We start from the raw sequence: 24,614 nt of genomic DNA, 5'->3' as shown, positions 1-24,614 counted from the left end.
GAGGGAGAGGAGTAAAGGGAAGGACAGACGAAGACTGGAACAGGAGACCTTGCTGATAGCACCCACTTTGCTTCTAATGTGTCGTATTTTCACTCAGTAACTACTGTGCCTCCTTTGTGGTTGGGTCATTGGACCAGGGGGAGAAGATGTGGAGAAAGCCAATAATAACCTGGACCAGCGCATTTTAGATGCCCTGGACCAAGTTGCCCCGCTCGCCCGGATTAAAACAGAGGGACGTGCCTTGAAAACGGCATCTTGGTTCAATGAAGAGGTGCGCATGGCCAAGATCGCGTGCAAACGTGCAGAAAGGCGGTGGAGAGTAGATTTCGCCACTCAAGCTAGAATGGATTATGTTGTAAGTAGGCGCAACTACCATAGACTAATTAGAAAGGCTAAAAAGGTGTACTATGACACCAGGATTAGGGAAGCAGAAAACTCCTCGAAGGAATTGTTTTTAATATACAAATCACTCTCGGTGGGGAAGCCTGCAGCAGTCCCAGAAGAATTCTGCACGGTGGACAGCTGTAACTGAGTAGCGGAGTTTTTTGCCAATAAGGTAGCAACCATCTATTCGGCTTTCCCTAGCCGGGCCATCATAGACCCTGAGATTGTAGAGGTACTCGAGGTAAGGGGAGAACAACGGGTGCTAACGACACTCGTTACCCCACCTACTGAAAAACTCATCCAGATTTGTGGGTCAATTAAATCAGGCTCCCCTCGAGACCCTACTATACCCAGACGCCTGATGGGCAGTCTGCATGTCTTAGAGCCATATATCCGTCATCTCCTGGATATCTCGTTTGGGACCTATACTGTCCCAGAGGCCTGGAAACGAGCGGTAGTTCTTCCTCTCCAAAAGAAGCCCTATATCAATCAATCAATCAATCAATCATGCCATTTGTATAGCGCACTACTCACCCGGGAGGGTCTCAAGGCGCTTGGGGGGAGGGGTATGCTACTGCTCGAACAGCCAGGTCTTGAGTTGTTTCCTGAAGGCGAGATGGTCCTGGGTCAGCCGAAGGTGGATGGGGAGGGAGTTCCAAGTCTTGGCAGCCAGGTAAGAGAAGGATCTTCCTCCGGCGGTGGCTCTTCGGATGCGTGGTACGGCTGCGAGGGCGAGGCTGGTGGACCGTAGCTGGCGGGGTGGCGTGTAGAAGGTCAGGCGGTCGTTGAGGTACTTGGGGCCCAGGTCGTGGAGAGACTTGTGTGCGTGGGTGAGGAGCCGGAACGTGATCCTCTTGTCGACGGGGAGCCAGTGCAGGTTCCTCAGGTGGCTGGAGATGTGGCTGCATCGGGGGACATCCAGGATGAGTCAGGCGGAGGCGTTCTGGATGCGCTGGAGTCTTTTCTGTAGCTTGGCTGTGGTTCCGGCGTAGAGGGCGTTTCCGTAGTCCAGTCGGCTGGTGACGAGTGCCTGGGTGACAGTCTTCCTGGTCTCGGTCGGGATCCAGCGGAAGATCTTGGGAAGCATACGCAGGGTGTTGTAGCACGATGAGGAGACGGCGTTGACTTGTCTGGTCATCGAGAGGGAGGGGTCCAGGATGAAGCCCAGGTTTTGTGCGTGGTCGGTTGGCTTGGGTGCGGTGCCCAGGGCTGGGGGCCACCAGGAGTCGTCCCAGGCGGAGGGCAAAGATCCCAGGATGAGGACTTCCGTCTTGTCCGAGTTCAGTTTCAGGCGGCTGTCCTTCATCCACTCGGCGACGTCTTTCATCCCTTCGTGTAGGCAGGTTCTGGCGGTGTCGGGGTCTCTGGTGAGGGAGAGGATCAGCTGGGTGTCGTCGGCGTAAGAGATGATGTTGAGGTTGTGCTGGCGTGCGATGGCTGCGAGAGGTTTCATGTAGATGTTGAAGAGGGTGGGGCTGAGTGAAGATCCTTGCGGGACGCCGCAGATGACTTCGGTGGCCTCGGAGCGAAACGGGGGGAGGCGGACTCTTTGTGTTCTTCCGGCGAGGAACGAGATGATCCACTCCAGTGCCTTCTCTTGGATACCGATGTTGCTGAGGCGCTGGACTAGGGTGCGGTGGCAGACCGTGTCGAACGCAGCGGAGAGGTCCAGGAGGATGAGGGCCACTGTTTCCCCCTTGTCGAGCAGGGTTCTGATGGCGTCGGTGGCTGCGATGAGGGCGGTCTCGGTGCTGTGGTTGGCTCTGAAGCCGGACTGCGAGGGGTCGAGGGATATCAGCTACGATAGGTTAGACAATCTCCGTCCCATTTCCCTTTTGCCATACATGGCAAAGATTGCTGAAAAAATTGTAAACCTTCAGCTGATGGGCTTTGTAGAGGAAGCTTCCCTACTCCATGACTCTCAGTTTGGCTTCCACCCACGGCATTCGACGGAGTCAGCATTGCTCATGGCAGTAGAGTCCATACGGCAGGGAGTGGATGAGGGCCAGACTATGGCCCTGATCCTCTTGGACCTAAGTGCAGCATTCGACACTGTAGCTCATTCCACCTTGCTACAGTGTCTGAATGATGGAGGGGTATCAGGAGCTGCGCTTAGATGGATCCGGTCCTTCCTGACAGGTAGATGCTTCCAAGTCCGCCAGGGAGATTGCTATTCTAGGGAGATTGGGTTGGGCCAGGGCGTGCCGCAGGGCTCGTCCCTGAGTCCGACCTTGTTCAATCTATACGTCTCCCCGCTGGCGGCCATTGTTGAAAGCTATGGACTACGTCTTGTGTCCTATGCCGACGACACGCAGCTGGTAATATACCTCTCACGTGTACCTGGTCTAGTGGCGGACAAGTTCAGAGTTTGCATGCAAGAACTGGCAGCCTGGATGTCCGCCAACTGCCTGAAACTCAATGGCAGTAAGACCGAGGTGCTCATGGTGGGGGGAGGCCCATCTGTATGGTTGTCGGCATGGTGGCCACCCTGCCTAGGAGAGACACCTGTCCCCTGCCAGGAGGTCAGGAACCTTGGGGTATGGCTGGATGTTGACCTTACCTTTGGCTCCCAGGTTAGCCGAGTGGTGGGGACATGCTTAGGAGTTTTAAAAACTCTGAGGAAGGTCTTGGATCTCCGGCCTATTACAGCTCGCCGGACGCTAGTGCATGCTTTAGTCACCTCGCGCCTGGATTACAGCAATTTGCTGTATCTGGGGGCCACGGGAAAGGCTCTCAACCGCCTCGAGGTGCTGCAAAATGCTGCCACTCGCCTTGTTTTGAGGCTTCCTAGAAGATCTTCCTCCAGGGCAGCGCTCCAGGCTTTGCACTGGCTTCCTGTCAGGAGCAGGGTGGAATTCAAGGCTTTGGCCACGTGTCACCGCATTCTGAGAGGCAAAGCCCCTGCCCCGTTACAGAGTCTGGTTACCCGGTATGAGCCTACAAGGAATCTGCGCTCCTCCTGTACAGGACTTCTGAAAATCCCTAAAATAAAGAAAGCGCGTATGGGGGGCAGATCATTCAGATATTTGGCTGCGAAGCGGTGGAATGACCTGCCGCCAGAACTACGTTTGGAGCATTCGGAATCCTTGTTCAGGCGGAAACTTAAGACTCATCTTTTCAGACGGTAGGTGACTGTGATGGCTGCTTGGACTGCTTACCCTACTTACCATAGCCCGGGAACACGCCTATGGGCATAAACCAGGCGCTTTATAAATCTCCCTAATAATAATAATAATTGTGGTTTTTCTGTGGACTCTTAAGCAGATGGCTAGAGGGTAATGCGTTTGAGTCACTCACACTAGGGTGAAGTTGAACTAATTAACAAAACAGAGGTTCTACACAGGTAGCTCCAGCTACACATAAACTGAACAGAATAATTACTGTCCACCTGTCTCTAAATGGGATGGGCAGACCAAGAGTTTGCAAGCTGGGTAGGTACTCCATCATGTTTGTAATGATGTACCTGTCTGCCCAGCTCTAAGTATTGGTAAACCGACGGTCTTCATCTAGTAATTCTTTGGCAGCTGATTGGACTGCAGAGACTCTGTGACACTTGTCTTACCCAAGAGAGAAGGACTGCGCGTCTGATGCCCATCTGAGTCTATTCTTTCCTTTGCATGGTTTTCAGGAGATCAGCGTGATATAATTTAAACATGGACCCGGGGCATCAGCTGGGAGTTTAGGTTACAACAGATTGAGTGCATACATTGTCCAGATGTGGCCGGATTAAAATCAAGGCAGCTAGGAGAAAGCTCTTCATGGTGCCCAGCTAGAGTGTGGTACATTACGTAAAATGCGGATGCTTCATATAGTCTGTGTATGCCCTACTTTCCAGCAGGCTCGTTGGAGGTACAGTAGGGATGAGACCAACTTGTGCAGAACAAGTGAACAGTCGCCGAAGAAATCCAATATACTACTACGGAGATGGAAACACTGACATATACATGGTAGAAGCTTCTGCTAGGATCAGACATGAGGCATTGCTTGGGGCAAAAAAAAGTAAAAGACTGTGCTTGATCATCTGGCCTGAAACATTTTGCAGCCTCTTTAAATACTTCACAAACAGGTTTGGGGGTGCTCATCAAAGAATACAAAGCAGCAAAATAAACCATGCTGTGAAGAATCTAGCCAATATATGTGTTGTTAAAAGGGTAATTACCAGGCTTTTTTGTACTTTATTTGTTTGTGTTTTGTGTCGCACTGTTTGTTTGGTTTACTTTTCAGTCCCTTTTTTTAAAATATATTTTTATTAGCATTTAATAATAAGGACAGTTACGCAAGTACTTGTACAGCAGTGGCCCAAGGCACTGTTCCAGGTAAACATACTGTAAATATTGTAGATGTCATCACATTCTTGGCAAATATACATGTATTGCAAGTGCGAAGTACAGGCCAGCATAACAGTTACAATCCACAATACAATGTACATGGTGCGTCATATTCAGTTGTTCCAGAGTTATAAGTCTCCATTATTTATCTGCTTCCCACTTAATTTCTTTTACAGAGCTGTGTGGACCACTGCAGACATTACAGCGCATGTGGGTACAGTATGCGATGATAATGTAGAGGGTGGAGACCGGAATTGCACAACATAGGCGACTGTTCTCTCAATGTCTGCAGCAACCCAAGAACAATCTGGGGCTAGGCCTTAGATCACCATCCTACTAAACATTTCCCCGTGTCAAATGTACTGCGCTATCCCATAGCTCAAACAAATGTAACAATAGCAAAAAAGAGAGAAACAAATTACAAAACCAAAGGAAACACTCTGGCAGCAATTGGTGGTGGTGATGCCACCCAACGTCTCTTCAGGCATATAGACGAACCCGTGCACGTGTTAGAATCCAACTCCCCACCTCCCCAGATGGAGTTACGACTCAATTAATTCCTAAACAGTGGGGCAATGATTTGGGGGCTTTAATTAGACAGCAGCTATTGGGTTACATACATCTGAAGTATCACAAACAGCTAGATGTAGCATCAGAGGATACTCCAGCTCTTTCTCTTGTGAACCCTAAGAGGCGGTAGGCAGTCTCAGCATGATTCCCAACACCGGGGTTACTTCCCTTTGTACTGACATTCATACCACTCATCCTCTGTCAGCGGCCATCATTCAAACAGTGGGTCTGCCTCCTGTGTTTGCACCCGCAAGGAAGGGGTCCATCTCTGGGTCGGCTCCACCACGTCCCCACCCAGCTGGTCTGCTGCCTGCAACCTCTCCAGCATGTTACCCCACGTAAGTATTCCCTGAGAGCGAAATTTACAAAGTTCTTCAGTTGGCGCCCAACGTGGGGCTCATCAGAGAGGTGACTTTCTGTGGGAGTGATCGTGCCAGGAGACTGAAATAAACTGAGGAGGACAGAACAAGATTCTACTAAGAAGGTACTCTGTGCACGGGGATTCTAGAGATTCTTTGATTCTGCGGCCCAGTATATTTCTGACCTTCCTGATTTTTGATCCTCCACATGATGTCACTCCTGACTGATAACCTTTTTGACGTGAGTATTCTTAAAAAGACCATTAGGTCATGTAGCACTTGACAGTTAGAATCTGGATAATATTTTGATTAGTAAAAGTAAGAGTTAAGTATAAGTGGGTCGCTCCCAGTCCTTTGTTTTTTGATTCTTTGATTTTGATTGGTTCTTAGTTTGATTTGTCCTTAGTTTTATTTGAATATTGCAATTTTCAAAAACCGAGGGTCTTGTATATTTACGAGTGTATCGATAGAGATAGCCCCTTGAAGTTTGAAGCTAGATTAGTGAGCTATAAGATGCCTGATCTTAGCGAATTTGGAGATTTGTGTTGGCCAACTTTGTATACGTTTGGATTAGCCGGCTTTCCCCTAAGGGGATATCTAAATAGGTTTAGATTTAAAAAACATATTTCTTCCTTGGTGATTTTGTATCCCCAGGGAATTAAAATATGACATACAAAACAAGGATCCTTTGTTCTGTGCAGTTTTATGAATGGAAATATGCAGAACGATTTTTGGTGTTCTGCCAGCCAAAGCTAGTGAATTAAGTGTATTGTGACTTCGTGCACATACAGCAGTCTGTTGGGCTGTGTTTTTGCAGTCTTTTGGAATACTATTGAGACGTGTTTCTTGTAAATATGACTTAGCTAGTATTTACAAATGGCTTTGTTTTCGTCCAAAGTGTCGATTTGTGGGTTCAATGTGTGTTTCAATGTCTATGTGGTTTTTCTCATTAGTGTAATTTCAGTAATAGCTTACAGCGCTGTATTGTGTGTCCTGAGTGTTTGAATACTTTCTCTTTATGTCTGCAATGAGCTCTCAATGTGTGTTTGTAGGTGTCTTGATGTTTTCAGTCTGTTAAGTAAAATGTCAGATTAATTAATATTAAGTAGAAATTAAATAACACTCCAGCAATTTACTATGTCACATGCTAAAATCGCTATATGTTGCTATTTAATTTACAGACTAATCAAAAACGCATATGTGCAAACTGTTAAATGCTTAAAATAGATAAGTTAAAATTCACATTCACTAGGAATATGAAGGCCTCAAAAATAATTGTGTCTTTTGTAGCAAAACGAATTTGTAGTTTTTTTTTACTTACATGCATTGTGTACATGTAAAAGGCAAACACTTTTAAAAAAAGTGATTTTTTTCTTGCTAGATTTAAATGCATCTTTTTGCACGCGCATTTTTAAAAAAAAAACTTGAAATGTCTGTTTTCAGTAAGACTGAAAGCGTGCCCAGGTTTCAGGTTCAGCCATGTGCAGGGCCTTTCCTGCCGTTAAGGCAGCAGATGTTGTTTTTCAAAGGCCATGAATAATATTGGAATGTTTATTTAGCCCAGGACTTAGCCGTTAGTTAATCACAGTTGGATCTTTTTCATTTCAGAATAGTGTTTTAGAGGGTTACAAAAATAAGGTTCAGCACTTTGTATCACTGGAAGACATTCCAAATACGGTTTTCCTCTCTTAAAACATCTTTTTCAAAGTATATTTTTGGTTCTGTTGAAAATACTGATTGCCCTTTTTAAACATGGCGCGAAAAATGTCATGTTTTAAGTTAGGCTTTTTGTGCGTAAGCGCATAAATGAATGCATCTAAAAATGATAGGAAAGGGATGCAGCTTACCTTTATATGTAGAGTTATCATAAAAACAGATAATTGGTTTCATTGAACGAAAAATTATTAATTATGGAAAAATTATTTGAGAAAAAAATAAGTGCTTCTTAAAATCGTTTTTTGATATTTATAAAGCTTAATACTCATACTATGACCTCCTAGTATTAAAATTTGATTTAAGTTATGTGTTACGGTGTAATTAGGTAATTTGCATGTTGGTTTTCACTTGGCGGAGGCGTAAAAAACTCATTTTTCCAAGGATTTACATGAGATATGACTAATGTCTTGTCCTGTAACGTGTAAAGAACATCCTGAGGATGATTAATATGTAAAACAATTATAGGATATTTATTTTTAAGTGCCCCAAAGATAAAAGTCGAAATTGAGGTAAATGGGTTTTTAACACAGATTCTTGTCATTTACCATAGATTGAAAGTGTCTCTGGCTTCAGTAAATGCATACATTTGTGCATAATACAAATTTGTGGGTTGTTAGGTTGTTTTTTATAGCTCAGTGAGCCAATGTGCCCGGTGCAGAGGTTTGTGTTTAATATCAGGGTTGAAGCTTCTAAATTTAGCGGGGCCCATTTCAGACGTTCATCAATGTTAGGTTGCTAAAATGAGTACCATTGTATAGGGTGGTAGCAAACATTTGTTCTAAAAACTGGTATGTGTGAACCCTTCACAGTAAGACAGGCCTTCTGTCTCTGTCATGTTGGCATTGTGACCTTTTAAATTCGAGCCTTGTCTCTGTGAAATGCAGAATAACATTGCTAAACAGGCCTCTGAAAGGTGGAATTTCTGGTTTAAAGTTAAAGACTTAATTCCAAAGGGAAATATAAAAAAGGTTTCTTGAAAGGTTTCTTTAAAAGTCCCAACATCATGACATTTGTATTTCTGCTCTAAAAAATAATGTCTGCTAGTCGTTTTTATTTTGACAGAAAACGAAGTGTTGCATTACATCTTAGACAAAAAATAGGATGCAGCCTTTTACTAAAATTTTGAAGCTTACATGAATAAGAAAGAACGATTTGCCAATTAAGAAGTTTTTTTATCATAGAGATTGTGGCACAAGGCTAATTTTAGGTGTCAGGGAAACGATTTTACCTTTGGAAAAGTCAAAAGGGCTTCATGTTGCAAGGTGACTGACAAGATGGTAACAGTTAAGTAATGGAAATTTATTTTTGTGTTTCTTAATGTGTATCATGTTTTGTCTTCTTATTTAAAAGTTATAATTGAAATTCGCTTGTTGTCAGAAATGTCTCTCTTGTGTGTTGTGTATGTTTTTTTGTTGCTTCTGCCTACAGACCATTCATGGATTGTTCTGGGTGATTTAAAGCAGACAAGACACGTGAGTTTGGTTGGTTAGACGAAGATGTGTTTTTGCGTAACTACTTTGGAAAGAAATGTTCATGTTGTTGTTATGTTTGTGTATTTTGTTCTATCATGAATTGTTCTTGCCGGTTCTGTGTGTCCGAAAGTTGTATTTGACAGCAGATACCCACTATTGGTGATCTACTGTCAAACAGGAGGGTATCCTTACACGGTATTATGCGTCATCGCTCATTTATATATGCTATCGTTTTACAGCGAGTATATCTGATGGCTTGACCTCCGTTTTGTGCGTTTTTGCATGTTTTATGTTGTATGTTGCCGCTTAAGAAATAATTACAAATTCACCCGTGTTGTTGTGAGGGACATGTATGACGATACGTGTCGCTGTCAACAGTTGGGTAAAATTTTCGCTGATACTAAAATTCACAGATATGATTTCTTTACATATTGTGAACCAGACAGACAACACTTCACCAGTGTATGTCAAATTTGGCTATAAGTATTGAAGAAAAATAAAGAGAAAATTGTGTCATTTGTAGTCACGATACTGCCCTTTTCTGTAAGGAACAGGCAGCCCTAAAATTATATATCCTGATTGGACGTAAGGATAAATTATAGATTTGTGACTCTTGTACATGGTGACCTAATTTCTATATCACATTAGTCACTTTTATTCTGCTTCCTAAGTGGCCTTCCTATGGCTCTGGACCATAAAAGAAACCAGGTTTCATTTTTTGTCACATGCCGGACTATCACCCAAGCACATCAGGCCTAGTTATTGGGGATTTTAGCTGTGTCCTATTCTCTTTTCCGTATTCCTTTCACCAGTCAACTTTTATTTATTATTAGTGTGTTCAGGTTCGCACTTTCAGATTGCAGGAATGTACCATGGACCCCCATTTTATGTATAATTCCCTGTTGCATAACTAGACTGGTTTCTAAGAATTTTCTTTAGGCCTATTCTGATGTTTTTCCAGTCTAACTGTTAGGACTGTTAGGACTGATTAACTGACTCAATACTATAGTAAGATAAGCTTTCCACCTCAATAGGAGACACATTACGTTTTTTTTAATATGACAAATTCAATTCCTATTCTAATTTGGTCTTTAGTTCCTTTTTCTGCTGCTTTAATTTTAATGAACTAGATGTATTTTAAATAATGGAAATACCAGGACTCTCTAGTTCTTGTCTTTTGTTTCCACATCTTGATAATTAGCTTTTGTATTGCATGGTCCCACCTGATGCACAATTATTATGATAATATGTATGTGATCCCGCTTTTGAGATGTTCTAGATGAGGATTTTAGGAACACTTATATGTAATAATTAAGATAAAATGTGTTTACCCAATTAGACGATGCCACTATGTGTGAGGACATCCATTCAGATAGAATTCCCATGTCGCTATGATGATGAAAGATATGCTCTCACACGGAAACCCAATTGAAGAGCCTAGAGGCACTGTTTTGCCTATTGCCTTTGTTTTTGTATTGCCTTTAAGAATGACAGTGTATTTCAACGCAGAATTGTCCCATGGCGTGTGGCCACTCCTTTGAAGATCGCAGGCCACCTGTTTGCAGTCCCCTTGTTGTACAATGAACTGTTTAAAGCATCGCACTTGCTTCATCAGAAGGCGTTCAACATCAGAAAAGAAGAATGGTTTTGTCACAGTCCCTTGAGATTTCAGTGCAAAAGAGCGCCTGTTATGTGCTGGTTAACCTCTGACAGTGTGCAGTCCCCTGAGCAGTGCAAAAGAGCGCCTGTTATGTGCTGGTTAACCTCTGACAGTGTGCAGTCCCTTGAGCCCCTTGGCCTGAGTTTTTGGCCATACACGCACCCCTTTTTCCTTTGCTTCAACAGTAGTGCAGTGCACCGGAGGATCCAAGAGTGGCAAAAGGCACTCCATTCTGGTGCCCATGAAAGAGCGGCCTGAGCGTCCTCTGACACTGAATGATGAGTGTTGGAGTCTGAGAATGGTCCCGGGTCTGCACGAGATGATCTGTGCCCATTGACCAATGAAGAGCACAATATCTGTAGTGTCTGCCGCAGAGGAGAGATACGGTGCACTGCCTTGAGACATTGAGACTTTGTGAATGAGCTATGAGTGTTTGCCAGGAGGGCACTCCAACAGATACTGAACATCAAGAGCATGGGAGGCCTGAATCCAAAGGCCCATGCAACAACGGGAGCAGACTTGATTGGACAATAGAAGTCTGCCAGAGAGGCTTTTTGAACAGACTCTGGGCATAGTTGGTTTCACAAGAGGTTTCCGTGTGATTGTATAGACTACGTGTTAGGAGAATGATTTTATTGTTCTGCTGGCATTATTTTAAAGTAGTATTCTGTTTAGTAAAAGCAGAATAAAGTCCATTTTCTGTGAAAGAGTATCCCCTTTTCACCTCAGAGCATTAATGAGGGTCACCACTGTTTCACTTGAACATATAATGAATTACAGAAAGGCATAGGAAGACCTAAAATGTTACTAGATAATTTTAGGATTTACCTTTTGCTTAGGGTTGTGGAAAATTATGATTCATTTGTAATAGCGGTCAATACTTTGTCTATATGTTCTTAATGACGTGTTTTCTAGTGTTTTTTTAAACATGGCATTGTCTTTTATGGGTGGGATTGTTTTTGCTGCCCAATTCACATCTGTACCCACCTCCCAACCTATGTCTCTTCCTACTTCTACTTCTTTGCATACTTTCCAGATTTTACCTGAACATGGACTAGTTAGGAGGTCAGAGTTTACTGATAATTCTTGTTGTACAGTTTCTGCATCGACACCAGTTAGTAGTGAACATCACTAATTGTTGGGTGTGTGGTCTTGTACCACATACTACAGATAGAGGCATTCCCTATTTGGTCCTGCCATATATGGCCTTTGTGCTACTGCGTGTGTAAGGAGACCTGTCCCGAGAGAGTCGCTAAGTAATAGGATTATGCTTCAGCAACATCTTGATCATTTGATAAATATAGACCTGGACTCAGACTAGCGTGAGTATAGGTTATTGCCTATGTAAGGGCAAAAGGAGCGTCTGTGGTACTGAAAATTCTGGACTCGTGTAATAAACTTTGTCGTAGCATGACGATTTTGGTATCAAAAGACCGAGAATGGCTAGTACACTATGTACAAGCATTTTCGTCATATTCCAGTAACGATTTCACCTCGAAATCGTCATTTTCGTCCTGGTACCCTTGGCTTCCATTTTGTGAACGGCAGCCATTTTGTGGATGGCCCTTACAGTAGGCCCTCACTGTGGCAGAACAAGTATTTAAGGACATAACCTTAGCATGGGTTTATGCTGACTCCTGCATGACCTGGCGAAAGCTGACTCCCTTGCCCGAGGCTGACCTCGTTGAGCCAGTTCCTTGTTAGGCAGCTGGTCAGATAGAGATCAAAGAGCAGGACATTGCAATGTTTATTGTACACGCACACACCCCTTTATCTTGCTCCTATCTGTTTCTGTTCCTTCTTTATGGTCTATTTATGATGTGGGCTGCGGGCCTTTTCATTATGAGACCATTCAGCAGACTGCCTCATTCAATTGCTAAGGCAGTTGGGTGACGTAGCCTCCCTTAATTGTATTTAATAAAGATGTATTTTTCATATTTCAGCTTCTGTGCCAAGTTCTTTGTTATATTAGTAAGTATTCCCTGAGAGCGAAATGTACAAATTTCTTCACTCCAAGTCGTGGTCAGCATTTTCATCTGTGTGAGCTGAAAGCAGACAGCACTCCTCACCTGCCCCCCCCCTTTTCTTTCCTTATAATTAGGATGAAAAATGTTGTCTACTCACTCAGCAGGAGTGGTGGGGTTATTGTATATTCTTATATTTCTCTTCTCTTTTAGTTTACTTTGAAGCCTGGTGAATAGTTAGCAATATCTTATGGTTCCCTCCTTCTCTTCCTTCAAGATGACCTATTTATTCATGCCACTTGGGCAGATGGGCTGTCATCATGCACAGTAGGCATGCTGACAGCACACCAAAGACAAGCTGATTTGGGTCCTTCTGTGCCGACGGTGAGCCCCAGCAGTGCTCAGTACCAGGAACTCTGATCAGATCACCACTGATTAATACTCTGTGAATGTGTTGCTGTTTTTAAGAGCTTATCCTTCAGTAAGTGGCACAATCCCTTTCTTAGAACCTTTTGCAACAGCTGCTGACAGCGGCCAGTCCGCCAAAGTAGAATATTTAATCGAAACCCGTAAATTGGACATTCAGCTTCTCGTGAGACATTGCTCCATGACTTTTCTGAGCAAGGTTTGGGGGTAGCCACACCACAAAATTCAATTCAGTGGCCAACACCATAAACAAACGGAGGTCTATACAATATTGTTCACAGATCGTAGGTGCCTTGCTAACTCTGGCATAAAATCCAAGTTATTCCTCCCTTACTAGGCCTACCTTGTTGGTTCAGTAAGGAATGTTCCCGTGAGGAGCATGGTTGGTAATGATTGCATGAAGTGGTCCTCTGTCTAAGTGGTACAGTGGGCAAATAACAATGAGCTTGAATGTTACCCCGGGTCATTCCAGTGGTTTAGACTATTTGCAAGCATTTCTTACGTCACATTTTGCTTGTTTGATAGTCACCAAGGATTTGCCCTGAAGTGGGTCCCTTGATCACTGTGCTATACAATTCTAGTTGTACCTCACTGATGAGGCCTAACAAAGCCAAAACCAGTCTAGAGTTGTGTGTGATCCCTTCTCAGGGAGGCCCTACTTAGTTGGATTGAGATGGACTATTGTCATATGGAGCAGGGCAAGTACTGATTTTAAAAAGGTGGGGTATGTCTGGAGTGGCAAACTGGGCAAAACAAACAACGGGCTGGAATGCCACTCAGAGCGATTTTCAGTGATTTAGTCTATTAGCAAGTACATACAGCCTGTAGTTTGTGCACCAATCTCAGAGTTGACCTCAGTGTTAGGCAATATTGTGACAGAATCTGCTTTAGAGGATATAGCTTCCCTTATTAACATTCCCATCATCACATACTCTCCCCTTCTGTGCCTTTTAGATAGAATATGGAAATTGGATTATATCCAATTGCTAATAGCCATCTGAAATGATAGTGTACGAGAAATTAATATGGAAAGGACGGCACGAGAATTACACATCCACCATTGCTGCTACATGGCAATCTTTTAGGGAGTTTAAAGATTGTTATGAATCTCCTTTTACATCCCTCTACATCATTGGTCTTACAGCACTCTCAAAATACTTTTATTTCTTTTTCTTTTTTTTTTTTCACAACAGATTTTATTAAGGAATTCAAGCAAGGCAATCAATGTGGCACCCCACAATCAGGAGAAACCACTAAGCATTTGGATACATTACATCCAGCAGGATCAAAGGTCGAAATGAAATCATCACAAGTCTTATTTATTTGTAACAACCCCCTACCCCATCCCATCCCAACTCCCCACCACCCTCAACTAATTCCACCCCGCAGTCCCACCCTAACCCTGTGCACGTGAAAAAGGGGAAACAGCGTTGTGTGAGTACAGTGTATCTGGCAAGGCACAAGACACAGGCCCATGCAATGGGGGAGCTTAGGGCTCCTCTTCGGGGTCGATCGGGGGGTCCAGTGGCAAGTCCCTATAATCGGCCCATCTCTTCCATATCTTAAAGTGTTTGCGAGGGCACCCTCGCGCTTCAAAGATCGGGCGCTCCAGACCCATACAGAAGTCTAGTCCCGCTTTCCATACACATAAAGGAGGTGCCCGTTCGTCCTTCCATGCCCGTGCCAGGTCTCTTTTGGCCAATATTAGTCCCAACAGCAATAGATGGCGCTTATAGCAGTTCCCCCCCACTCCTGCAAGAATATAGAGCAATCCCAACCGGTGAGTGCGGGGTAGGTCCCAGTGTAGTACCTCAGACAGGCAATTCCACACACCTCTCCAAAAGCCAGCTATCCCAGGACACAGCCACACCGTATGAAGCAGCGAGCCCGTCTCCATCCCACAACGCAGGCATTCCGGCGATTCAATCAGTCTCGCCTTCCAGAGGCGTTCACGGGTAAAATAAGCCCTGTGGAGAATTTTAAATTGAATAAACCTGAGCCTCATTGCGATGGCAGTACCTCGTGGGGATTCCAGGGCCTCTCGCCAATCATCCTCATCCATGGGACCAACATCTGCCTCCCAGGCCGTCCGCAGGGGAAGTAAATCAGAAGCGCAATGAGTGACCACCGTTTGGTATATCCGGGATACTTTTTTGTTACCGAGATCACCCATGAACAACTTCGCCTCAATAGGGCTGAATTCGGGGAGCGAGTCAAGGTCGGCAATGTATGGTGTCAGCGCATGCCGGAGCTGTAAATACCGGAAGAAGCGGGAGCTCTAGAAGGCTGCGACCGCCATTGCCGCCAGCTAAGCCACGCCCCCATTTCTTTTTCTTTTTATTTTGAGGACGAAATCATCCTTCAGCACCTTGCTTCTTCCTTTTGCAACTCTTTCTGTGGAAGGCGACTGACGCTGGAATCTGGGGATTAGGGTTGGATCCCCGGCTCCGGCGGCAGGTTAGCCCAGCACCATGTGACTCTGGGCAATAGCTTGCTTAATCTTCCCGACGGCCCCCAGCACCTAGAGACCCTAACGGGTGATTGTGCGCTATACAAATGTGGATTATTATTATTATTATTTCTAATTTTACTCATCTCACCCTGGATGCCACAGTGTCTTACTCCTGCTTGATTATATTAGTCTGTCCTAAGTAACCATGCCCAGACCATAGCTCTAAAATGGCTGGTGCTCTAACTTATCTGAAAATCGTCTATGGTTCCATCCTCTGTTGCTGACTTCTGGAAAGTAGCCGTTGAAAAAAACATTTACTGAAACCTAAGTGACATAGTTCTATGACATTGTTCTTAAAGTTGTCTTTAACTTTAAGATTCTTGTTTTCCACTTCTTTCACGTCACTAGAGCACTTCTACGAGCACTTTCTTATGCAATTATGTGAGGAGGGTAAGATGTATTAAGAACAATACATCTTACCCTCCTCGCCCAAGATGTCTTAATTTGGAGTTTGCTATTCTCTCTGTCTTTTATGCAGAAGACAACCAACTTATCATTTCCTTCAGTAAAGCTTTGGTTATCCTGTTAGACACTATACACAACTGCCTCACTGATGCAAGTTGGATAAGCCCTAGTACCTTGAAATTTAATGTAGGCAAGAAGGAGGTCCTAATTTTCTGGGTCCCCTTCTCTTTTGTCACCGCGCTTGTAGCTGTCAGAGCTCGGTTGCAAGCCTGCCCCTGTTATATCTGCAAGGAACCTCAGCTTTGACAGCTTGTTATCATTCATTGAGCAGATTAATACTCTCTCTTCTTCATGTCATTATTATTTAAGAATGCTCTTTAAAGTAGTGCCACTTCTTCCCCTGGACTGTTGGAAGACTGTAACCCATCTCTTTGTCCTTTTGTGCATTGATTATGTTAATTCTTTAAGTCTTGGGCTTCTTAAATACCTTCTGCAACACATTCAACTTCTTCAAAACCTAGTTGCCAGGATTCTTCTGGGACCTCCTCTCAGATGCTCTAACTCAGGTTTTCTTAAAGCTCTGCATTGGCTCGGGTAGCGAAAAGCTTTTTGTTTAAGGCACTTTGCATTTGCCATCATGCATTTCTGCAAAATGGCCATTCTTTTATCTGTAGTAGAATTCCAAAATAAACCCTCTCTGAGTTTCATGAAGCAGAAAGATGTGTGGGAAAATCTCCCTAACACCTGTCCACCACCTTCAGGAGCACTCTAGAGATGATAATGAATAATTCTGTAATGCGCGCTGCTACCCTCAACCTTCCACTTTTTGCATGCCCGCTGTGCGGCCGACATTAAGTAGGGTAGGGGGAGGGAAGTGCAGCTGGGCAGCAGGAAGCGAGAGGTGGGAAACCGGCAAGGGGGAGGGGTCACAGGGGCAGCAGCAGCGGGAAGACGGCGGGCAGAGGGTACGGGGACAAAAAGGGCACAGAGGACACAATTACAGGCAGAAAATAAGAAGATAGAAAACGGGCACAGAAAGAAGAAAGACAGGAAATGGCATGAGGACAGGAAGTGGCACAAAGACAGATACGGGCACAGAGACAGAAAGACAGCGAAATGGCACAAAGACAGACAGACACGGGCACAGAGACAGAAAGACAGAGAAATGGCACAAAGACAGACAGACCGACACGGGCACAGAAGCAGGAAGACGGCGAAATGGCACAAAGACAGACAGACAGACAGACAGGCACGGGCACAGAGACAGAAAGACGGAGAAATGGCACAAAGACAGCCAGACAGACACGGGCACAGAGGCGGAAAAATTACCCAAAGACAGACACGGGGGTGCGTGGCTTTGCGCGCTAGATGGCGGATGCACTCCTGGACCCCTCCGTCATCCGTCCAAGAGCCGCCGGTCCCTGCCGCCATCCAGCCTTACACATCACTGCTAATTCATCATTACAACTACTGGCATATATTTCCAGCTGTAGGACTCCCCATGTACCTGCGTTTCGGAGCTCGACACGCCAGCAGGTGCCCTCGCTCACAAAATGGCGGCCTCTACCCTGAATTGTGGCAACCGAATTCACCGGAGGTGTGCGGCCCAGGTTCGCACCATTGTGACTGACACCGTGGGGGTGGCCTGTTGGGCTCTGCCGGGGTGCCCGTGCGGGGTAGACCGTGGACCTCCCTGGGTGGATTGGAGGACCTCCTGCTGCCTGCGTGAAGCTCCCTCTCCCGGCTACCGAGACTCGGCTTTGGTGGCCCATCCCCGGTGCTTCCCTGCCCCGCTCCCAATGTGGGGACCGGCTTCCCTAGTGCGGGGCCCCGGGTGCAGACTGAGGTGGCAGGGACAAACAAGATTGAGCCGCTGGACCCTTGCGGCAAGTGGCAGTGCCAGCCGCCATTCCTGGTGGCAGAGACAGGGACTGACATCAGCCAGGATCAGGCTACACGTGACGGGTGCCGGGGCTCCGGAGCTCTGGTGAGTGCCCTGCCGGCGGAGTGGGGCTGGGACTGCGCTGAGAGGTGAGGTGCACCCTCGTGCTGCCGGCTGGGAGATGAGAATCGGCTGCTTGGTCGTGCAGTGCGTAGCCGGGGCCCCTCCACCATTCCCGCGTACTTACCCTGATCCCGCGGTGCTGGTCTGGTCCTCACCGGGCCTCAGAGCCTGAGCCCACGCTGTTATCCTTGGGGCTCTGGTGATACTGCTGGCGTGAGATCTTGCCCGGGGGCTAGTGGAACTGGCCGCGTGCAGCGAGTGGCGTGGGGCCCTGGTAGAGAACCTCCTCCATCGCCCCCCACCTCTGACTTGCTCCTGTGCCTCCCGGTGGCTTGGTGTTGGCCCTCCAGCGCACCGGTCCCCGCTGTCAACCTCGGGGGCCTGGCTTCTGTGGCGCTCCTGCTGGTGTGGGCCGCCAGGGATGGGAGTGGGATTGGCTGAATCCTTGACTGTCGTGGGGCACGAAGGCCTGGCACCTGTGGCCGGCTAACTTGGACAGGGGGGGGGGGGCTGGTGACTCACCCCCTCCTCTGTGGCTACTGCGGAACTGGTGGCACGTGTTGGTCGCCTTCCAGCAGACTAGTACTACCTGGAGGGGCTTGGCCGTCTCATCAGGCGGCAGGGAAAGTGGGGCCCTGCCTCTCCTCTGGCCGCCACAGCCGCCCCTCATCCTGCTCTGGTCCGCTTTGGGGGTCACTGCGCCTGGGTTCTCCCACGGGGCCTGGGAGACTCTGCTAGAGGCGTGTCTCGGCCGTCGGTCGGGCAACGGGGTAGTGAGTGGCCGCCCTCCCCTCTCCTCGCATGTCTGCCAGAGGGCCGTTTGGTCCTCCAGCCCTATCTGGTGTCTGCCAGGAACAGGGATCGGGTCCCGAAAATCCCTGCCACGCAGACCAAAACGGACTGGGTCACAACCACGGATCCTGGGGTGACCTGGGGAACTGCGGACAAAGACGCCCCCGCTACAGACTTAACCACTATCCTCCAAGCCATGCACACCCCCCAATCCTCGGTAGAGAGTAAGCTTGCTATAGTCCGGATCGACATGACCCTTATCCGGCAAGACCTCCTTAATGCTATGTCCCGGATTAAGGAAACCGAGTCCCGTCTATCTACCGTGGAGAATGATGTACACCAACTCAAGGACCAGGTTGCTCGCCTCCAGACCCATACCCAAGAGCTCCACCGACGGGCCGAAGATGCTGAAAAACGGTCCCGGTGAAACAACCTCTGCCATGTGGGGTTTCCAGAAGAGGCGGAGCCGGGCAGCTGACTTACCGAATCTTGGCTGCGCTTGTGGATACCTGAGGGTTCCCTCTACCAGTGGTTCGCAGTAGAGCGAGCACATCGCTTTCTTGCGCCCAAAACCACCAACGGGCACGCCCCATTGGCCGATAATAATGCGGCTACTCAATTTTAGGGACTGGGACTCCATTCTGGCTGAAGCCCGCAATACGAAGGTCAGACGATCATGGTCTTCCCAGACTACACTCACGACATCCAGGGCCAACGTCGTTCCTTTGGTGAGGTTAAACAAAAGATGCGTGCCCTCAATCTGTAGTATAGGCCCGCCTCCGGGTTGTGTTTCAGATCAATACCCTCTTCTTTGATTCCCACTGAGGAGGCCTGGACATGGGTAACGGCTGAGCGCCCCGCAAGACTCAACACCCAGAGTCCATCGCACCAGGATGGTGCCGGAGTCTCCCGCCGAGGCATGCCTGCCCCGCAGCCACAATGTAACTGCTCATGCAGGAGGCGAGGCCCGAGACGGGCCTGCTCGGACTCACCATTGGGTCCCTCTCATCATCCGACGCCCGGAACGCCCCCGGGGATCCCCACGCTGGGCGGAGGGCTGGCTCTTTGGGTCGCTTGGATCCAGGGACCGCCTCTCCCCACTTATCGCTGCTGGACCTGGCAGACACAGACCTCTCCCATATCCCGATTCTTCACACAGGGCCTTCCTGGGCCCCATACAATCTTTTGGCCACAGTCTGTTCTGCAACCCAAAACTGCGCTTCAACTTGTAATACTCAATCTCTTGATGGACATTGTCACTGAACATCCTGCTATGAGGAGGGGTCCTCCACGATTTCCCATTCCTAAGCGTTTCAGTCTGGTCTTTCTTGTGTTTCCTAGTTAGGGTGACAGATGCTTCCGTTCCTGAAGTATAGGGAGGGGATTGGATTGGGGGGTGGGGGAACGTTGTCCCCGTCCGATCTGTTTTTTGTTGTTTCATCTGCTTATTATACCAGCATACATTTCCAGCTGCACGACAAGCATGCAAGATCCAGCATTGTAGAACTGCACCCACTACCTCGCGCAAATGCACCATTCCGCCCACACCGACCACTCGCGCTAGAGGTCCAGTACTTCGCCCACTTTCCCTATGTCTGACACCTATACAGAGAAGGTGTTGCTTCACACAATGTCCTGGAATGTTAACGGCTTGCTGGATAAGGTCAAGCGCACAGCGGCCCTGCTTTCCGCCCAGCGTCACACTATAGACATACTACTGCTCCAAGAGACCCACCTGATAGGCAACCATTGCCCTTTCCTGGCACGCTATGGTTATGGTGGAGTCTGGAACTCCGGTTTTATCTGGGGATCACGAGGGGTGGCTGTCTTGGCGCGACGTGGTCTTCCACTCGTGGCTCCGCCCTGCCCCTGGGGACGACCATTGTTGGGGGAGACTCTAATGCAGTTATGGACCCTGACCTTGACACCGCCAAGACCCCTTCCGCATCCAGAGTCACTCAATCTACCCTCCTGTCGAATTGGGCTGCTACTTTAGGTCTCTGGACTCCAGGAGACTCTGGCACCCGACGACTCGACTATACACCCACACATCAGCTTCCCATCACACATACACGCACGATTACGTTTTCCTGCCGGGTCTGGATTGTCGAGAAATTCAAGATGTTAACAGCCTCCCCAGAGGTCTATCGGACCACTCCCCTGTGGTGATACGGATGGGCAGCCTCCCTCAATCTTCGCGTCCAATCTGGCGGCTGAACGCCTGGTTCCTCCAGGACAAGGACTGCAGGGACCAAGTGGGAGACGAGTTCCGCCATTACTTTGCCACTAATCATGGGTCCGTCTCCTCTCCCTGCACTCTATGGGAAGCCGGGAAGGCCACCATCCGGGGCTTTGCCAAAGGCCAACTTAAACTTCAGCATGTGAACCAGGACTCCCGCCTCACACTCCTGGAGCCTAGGCTGTCTTAATTGAGGCTAAACCTCCAGAGGAGAGAACTGAAGCCCAAGATAGGAGGCTAGCTTTTCTGAGGGACGAAATTAAGCAGACCTCCTTGGAGGCTGTTGTGGAGGTCCTCCGTGGTGCGAGTGTATGGGTGGGGAGACAAATGAGAAACTCCTTAACCGTCTGGCCACTTCCGCAATGGCCAACCGTATCCTCCCTGAGGTCATCGGCTCCGATGGAGTTATCCAGCGAGCTCCCGTTGCAGTGGCCCAATGCTTCGCCACTTACTATGCTACTCTTTACTCTGCACAGCCTCCCACTCTCTCGCTCCCGGATCTCCTCCAGCGTGAACGGTTTTCCGTCCCGCGACTCAGTGAGTCTGAGGCGGAGGTGCTAGACCTCTCTGTCACCCCAGAGGAGATCAACGATGCCATATCGCGTATGGCTGCAGGAAAGACACCAGGGCCGGACGGGCTCCCCCGGGAGTTCTATGCGTCCTACCGAGACACGCTGATTCCCCACCTTCTAGAGGTGTATCAGGAGGCGTCTGATCAAGGCTCCTTCCGTTCCGAGACAGATATGGCCCCTATAGTGGCCATTCCTAAGTCTCCGTCCCCCTCGAAGCGCTGCCCTGATTACCGCCCCATCTCCCTCATTAACTCAGAGCTCAAAATATTCGCCTCTGTCCTAGCCAATCACATACGACCCTTCCTGGCCAAATTGGTCCACACCGACCAGTGCAGATTTATGCCCTCCCGGGGCACCCTGCACTGCCTCAGACATCTCCACCTCACTCTAGCGAATCAACAACAGCTGACCCCTTACTTATCTCTCCTTCTCGTAGATTTCGAGAAAGCTTTCGACTCGGTGGATTTGCGATACTTGGAGGAGGTATTGACGGAAATGGGTTTTGGAGCCCCCTTCCGCGCCCTGGTTAAGATGCTTTACTGCAATCCAGGGCCCAAGTACTAGTGAACGGAGCCCTATCACACCCCTTTCCCATCAGAAGAGGCACAAGGCAAGGATGCCCCCTATCGCCCCTCCTGTTTGCGTTGGCCAGGGAGCTCTTTGCCTCTCTTGTCCGCTCTGACCAGCTCCTCACGGGATGGAGATGGCCTGGACTGGAGGAAGATGATTGCCCTCTACGCTGATGACGTTCTGCTATTTTTAGCAGATCCAGCTCGGTCGGGACCCCGATGCCTCCGGGCCTTGAGTCTCTTCAAACAAACCTCCGGCCTCCGATTGAACGTGGCCAAATCTGTTCTGGTCCCCCTTCACCTTTCGAGAGAGTGCTTTGATTGGCAGTCGTCGATACCTCTTTGACGACACTCATTCAAGTATCTGGGAATCTGGGTTGCCCTCCTTCCCGACCTCGCTTGGTCACTCAACGTAACCTCGCTAGTGAAAAAGGTTCGGGCTGAGCATTGCCACCAAATTTCTGTGGGGAGACCAGAGGACTAGGCTGGCCCTCGCCTAATGCCGGATCCCACCCTTTGATGGTGGCCTGGGGATGACAAATCTCTACCTTTACTATGTAGCGAATTGGCTCCTCACTCTGCATGATTGGTTTAACGGGTGCTGGTCTGACCCGGCATACCGCTTGGAGCTACACACCCTGGGCTTGTCTAACATTCAAGGGATGCTGTATGGGAGCACCATTCCCCAAACTGTACCTAAGGTCACGCATGGGGTGCTTTTGGCCTGGCGGGCTTCTCTGTGTCACACCCACTGGTCGGATAAATTGACCCAACATCCCCCATTGTGGTACGGCACGTGGCTCAGGGAAGTCGCCAACCTCTCTGGTTTAAGAACGTGGGATCTCATTGGCATTCCGATACTGGGGGATGTCTGGGGTAGGAGCCACATTCACACTTTCCAAGAATTGCAGACCAGATTATCCCTCCAGGCTTCCCAGCTTTACCGTTACCTACAGATACGCCATGCCCTCCACTCTCACATCTCAGAAGGCACCTCCCTGCCCTAATATAGCCCGCCCGAAGCCCAGACCATGACCGGTAACCTAGGGAAGGGAGGGATCTCCTATATCTATCGCTCACTTACTAATAACACCCCAACACACTATCACAACTCAGGGACAAATGAGAGGGTTGGCTCGGGTCCCTGGATGACGCTGATTGGAGGGACTCATTGATGGCTCCTAAAACAGTCACAGCCTCAGCAAGGCTTCGCTTAGTTCAAATATACTTCCTCCACACTGCCTATCTTACGCCGCTGCGTCTCCACCACGCTGGGCTCCAACCCGATGCATACTGTCCCCGCTGCAGCCACCCGCAAGATGACTTTTATCACATGGTATGTCTTTGCTCCGCAATCACGCGCTACTGGGACTCAGTGACAGGGGAACTCACTGAGGTCCTGAGCTGGGAGGTTCCCTTTAACCCAGTGAATGTCCTTCTGGGTATCACCAAGGGGATGGACGGTTCCAGAACTGAAAAACTTTTTCTAAACAGGGCACTGATGGTGGCCAAAAGGGACACTGCGGCCAATTGGTTGAGCTTGGCTGCCCCCACCATGAAGCGCTGGGGCAGAGGGGTGGATTAGTGCGCCGCACAGGAGTGGCCCCTTTATGAGGCTAGAGGTTGCCCAAACAAATTTCGTAGAATGTGGGGCAAGTGGGTCTGGGTGGTGGAGGACTAATACTCTTACTGAGTAATCGAGGACTGGAATGTGTGCAACACTATTTTTGCCTTGTCTATCAGCTTATCTGTGCTGGTGTGCTCTCCTCTTGTATTTGCCTTGCACGACTTAATGTACGAACAGCTGGTATTGTTATCTCTTGTTGGTCTCTCACAAAATCAATAAAATTGGTCATCAAAAAAAGATAGACACAGACAGCAGCGGCCAGCATAATAGCAAGTCTCTCCCACTGGACCACCAGGGATGAGGAGGGCCTCAAACACCTACCTGGGCAGTGAAAGGCACTGAGGAGCTGAGCTGCGGGGGGAGAGCAGGTCTCTGACCAGGAGGTAAATGCTCGCTCTGCTCGTTTGGAGCGTTGGTCGATCAGGAAGTGCTGGTTGTGTCCTCTCCACACCTGAGTACAAAAGTCTCATCATTTGAAGATTCTACATGGCACTACTTTACTGACCCTAGATCACAGCCTCTATCAAGTACCAGAGTAACAGATACACCAGTGATTGTATCCTGAACACAGGAACATATGTGTACCAATATATTGTAATGTTGTCTTTGCAGGTGAAAGAACGGACAATATTTTTACAAAAAAGGTGGAGGAAGAGGCTCTCCCGGCTCCTCGTTCTGCTGGCAGTATCCAGATCCAGTTTACTCCCAGAGTGTTCCCCACCGCTGTCCGAGAGTCTCGGATTGCAGAAGAGGAGGAGGTAGGTGGGATCACAGCATGGGCAGACACAAAACTTCATTGGCAAAGGCTCTACTAGGAGTTCAGTGGTGGATTACAGTGCTTGCCACATGGAAATGTTTGCAGGGATTGTAGTTCTGAGGAGTGCAATAATCCTAGCACCCCCACTGTTCCACCCTGAGAGATTTCACACGATAAAATGTGAAGGAATTTGACTCTGGAAGATGCACAGTAAAAACATGAAAGATGCCGAATCTGGTGAGATAATTTTGGAAGCT

The 24,614-nt window shown here is 48.0% G+C and overlaps 1 protein-coding gene across 1 annotated transcript in view; it reads left to right on the top strand.

Moving 5' to 3' along the window:
* Positions 1-24,614, top strand: part of DNAAF4 (dynein axonemal assembly factor 4) — a 227,169-nt gene that overhangs the window by 136,273 nt on the left and 66,282 nt on the right. Inside the window, exon 5 of the mRNA XM_078684603.1 lies at positions 24,213-24,358. Coding sequence (XP_078540729.1) covers positions 24,213-24,358 — 146 coding nt within the window. The remainder of the gene's footprint in view (positions 1-24,212; positions 24,359-24,614) is intronic.

Source organism: Lissotriton helveticus, chromosome 3_2 (assembly GCF_964261635.1).
Source record: "Lissotriton helveticus chromosome 3_2, aLisHel1.1, whole genome shotgun sequence".
NCBI lineage: Eukaryota > Metazoa > Chordata > Amphibia > Caudata > Salamandridae > Lissotriton > Lissotriton helveticus.
Note: the sequence above shows the minus strand (reverse complement) of the source record. Positions and strands in the feature narration are given on the sequence as shown.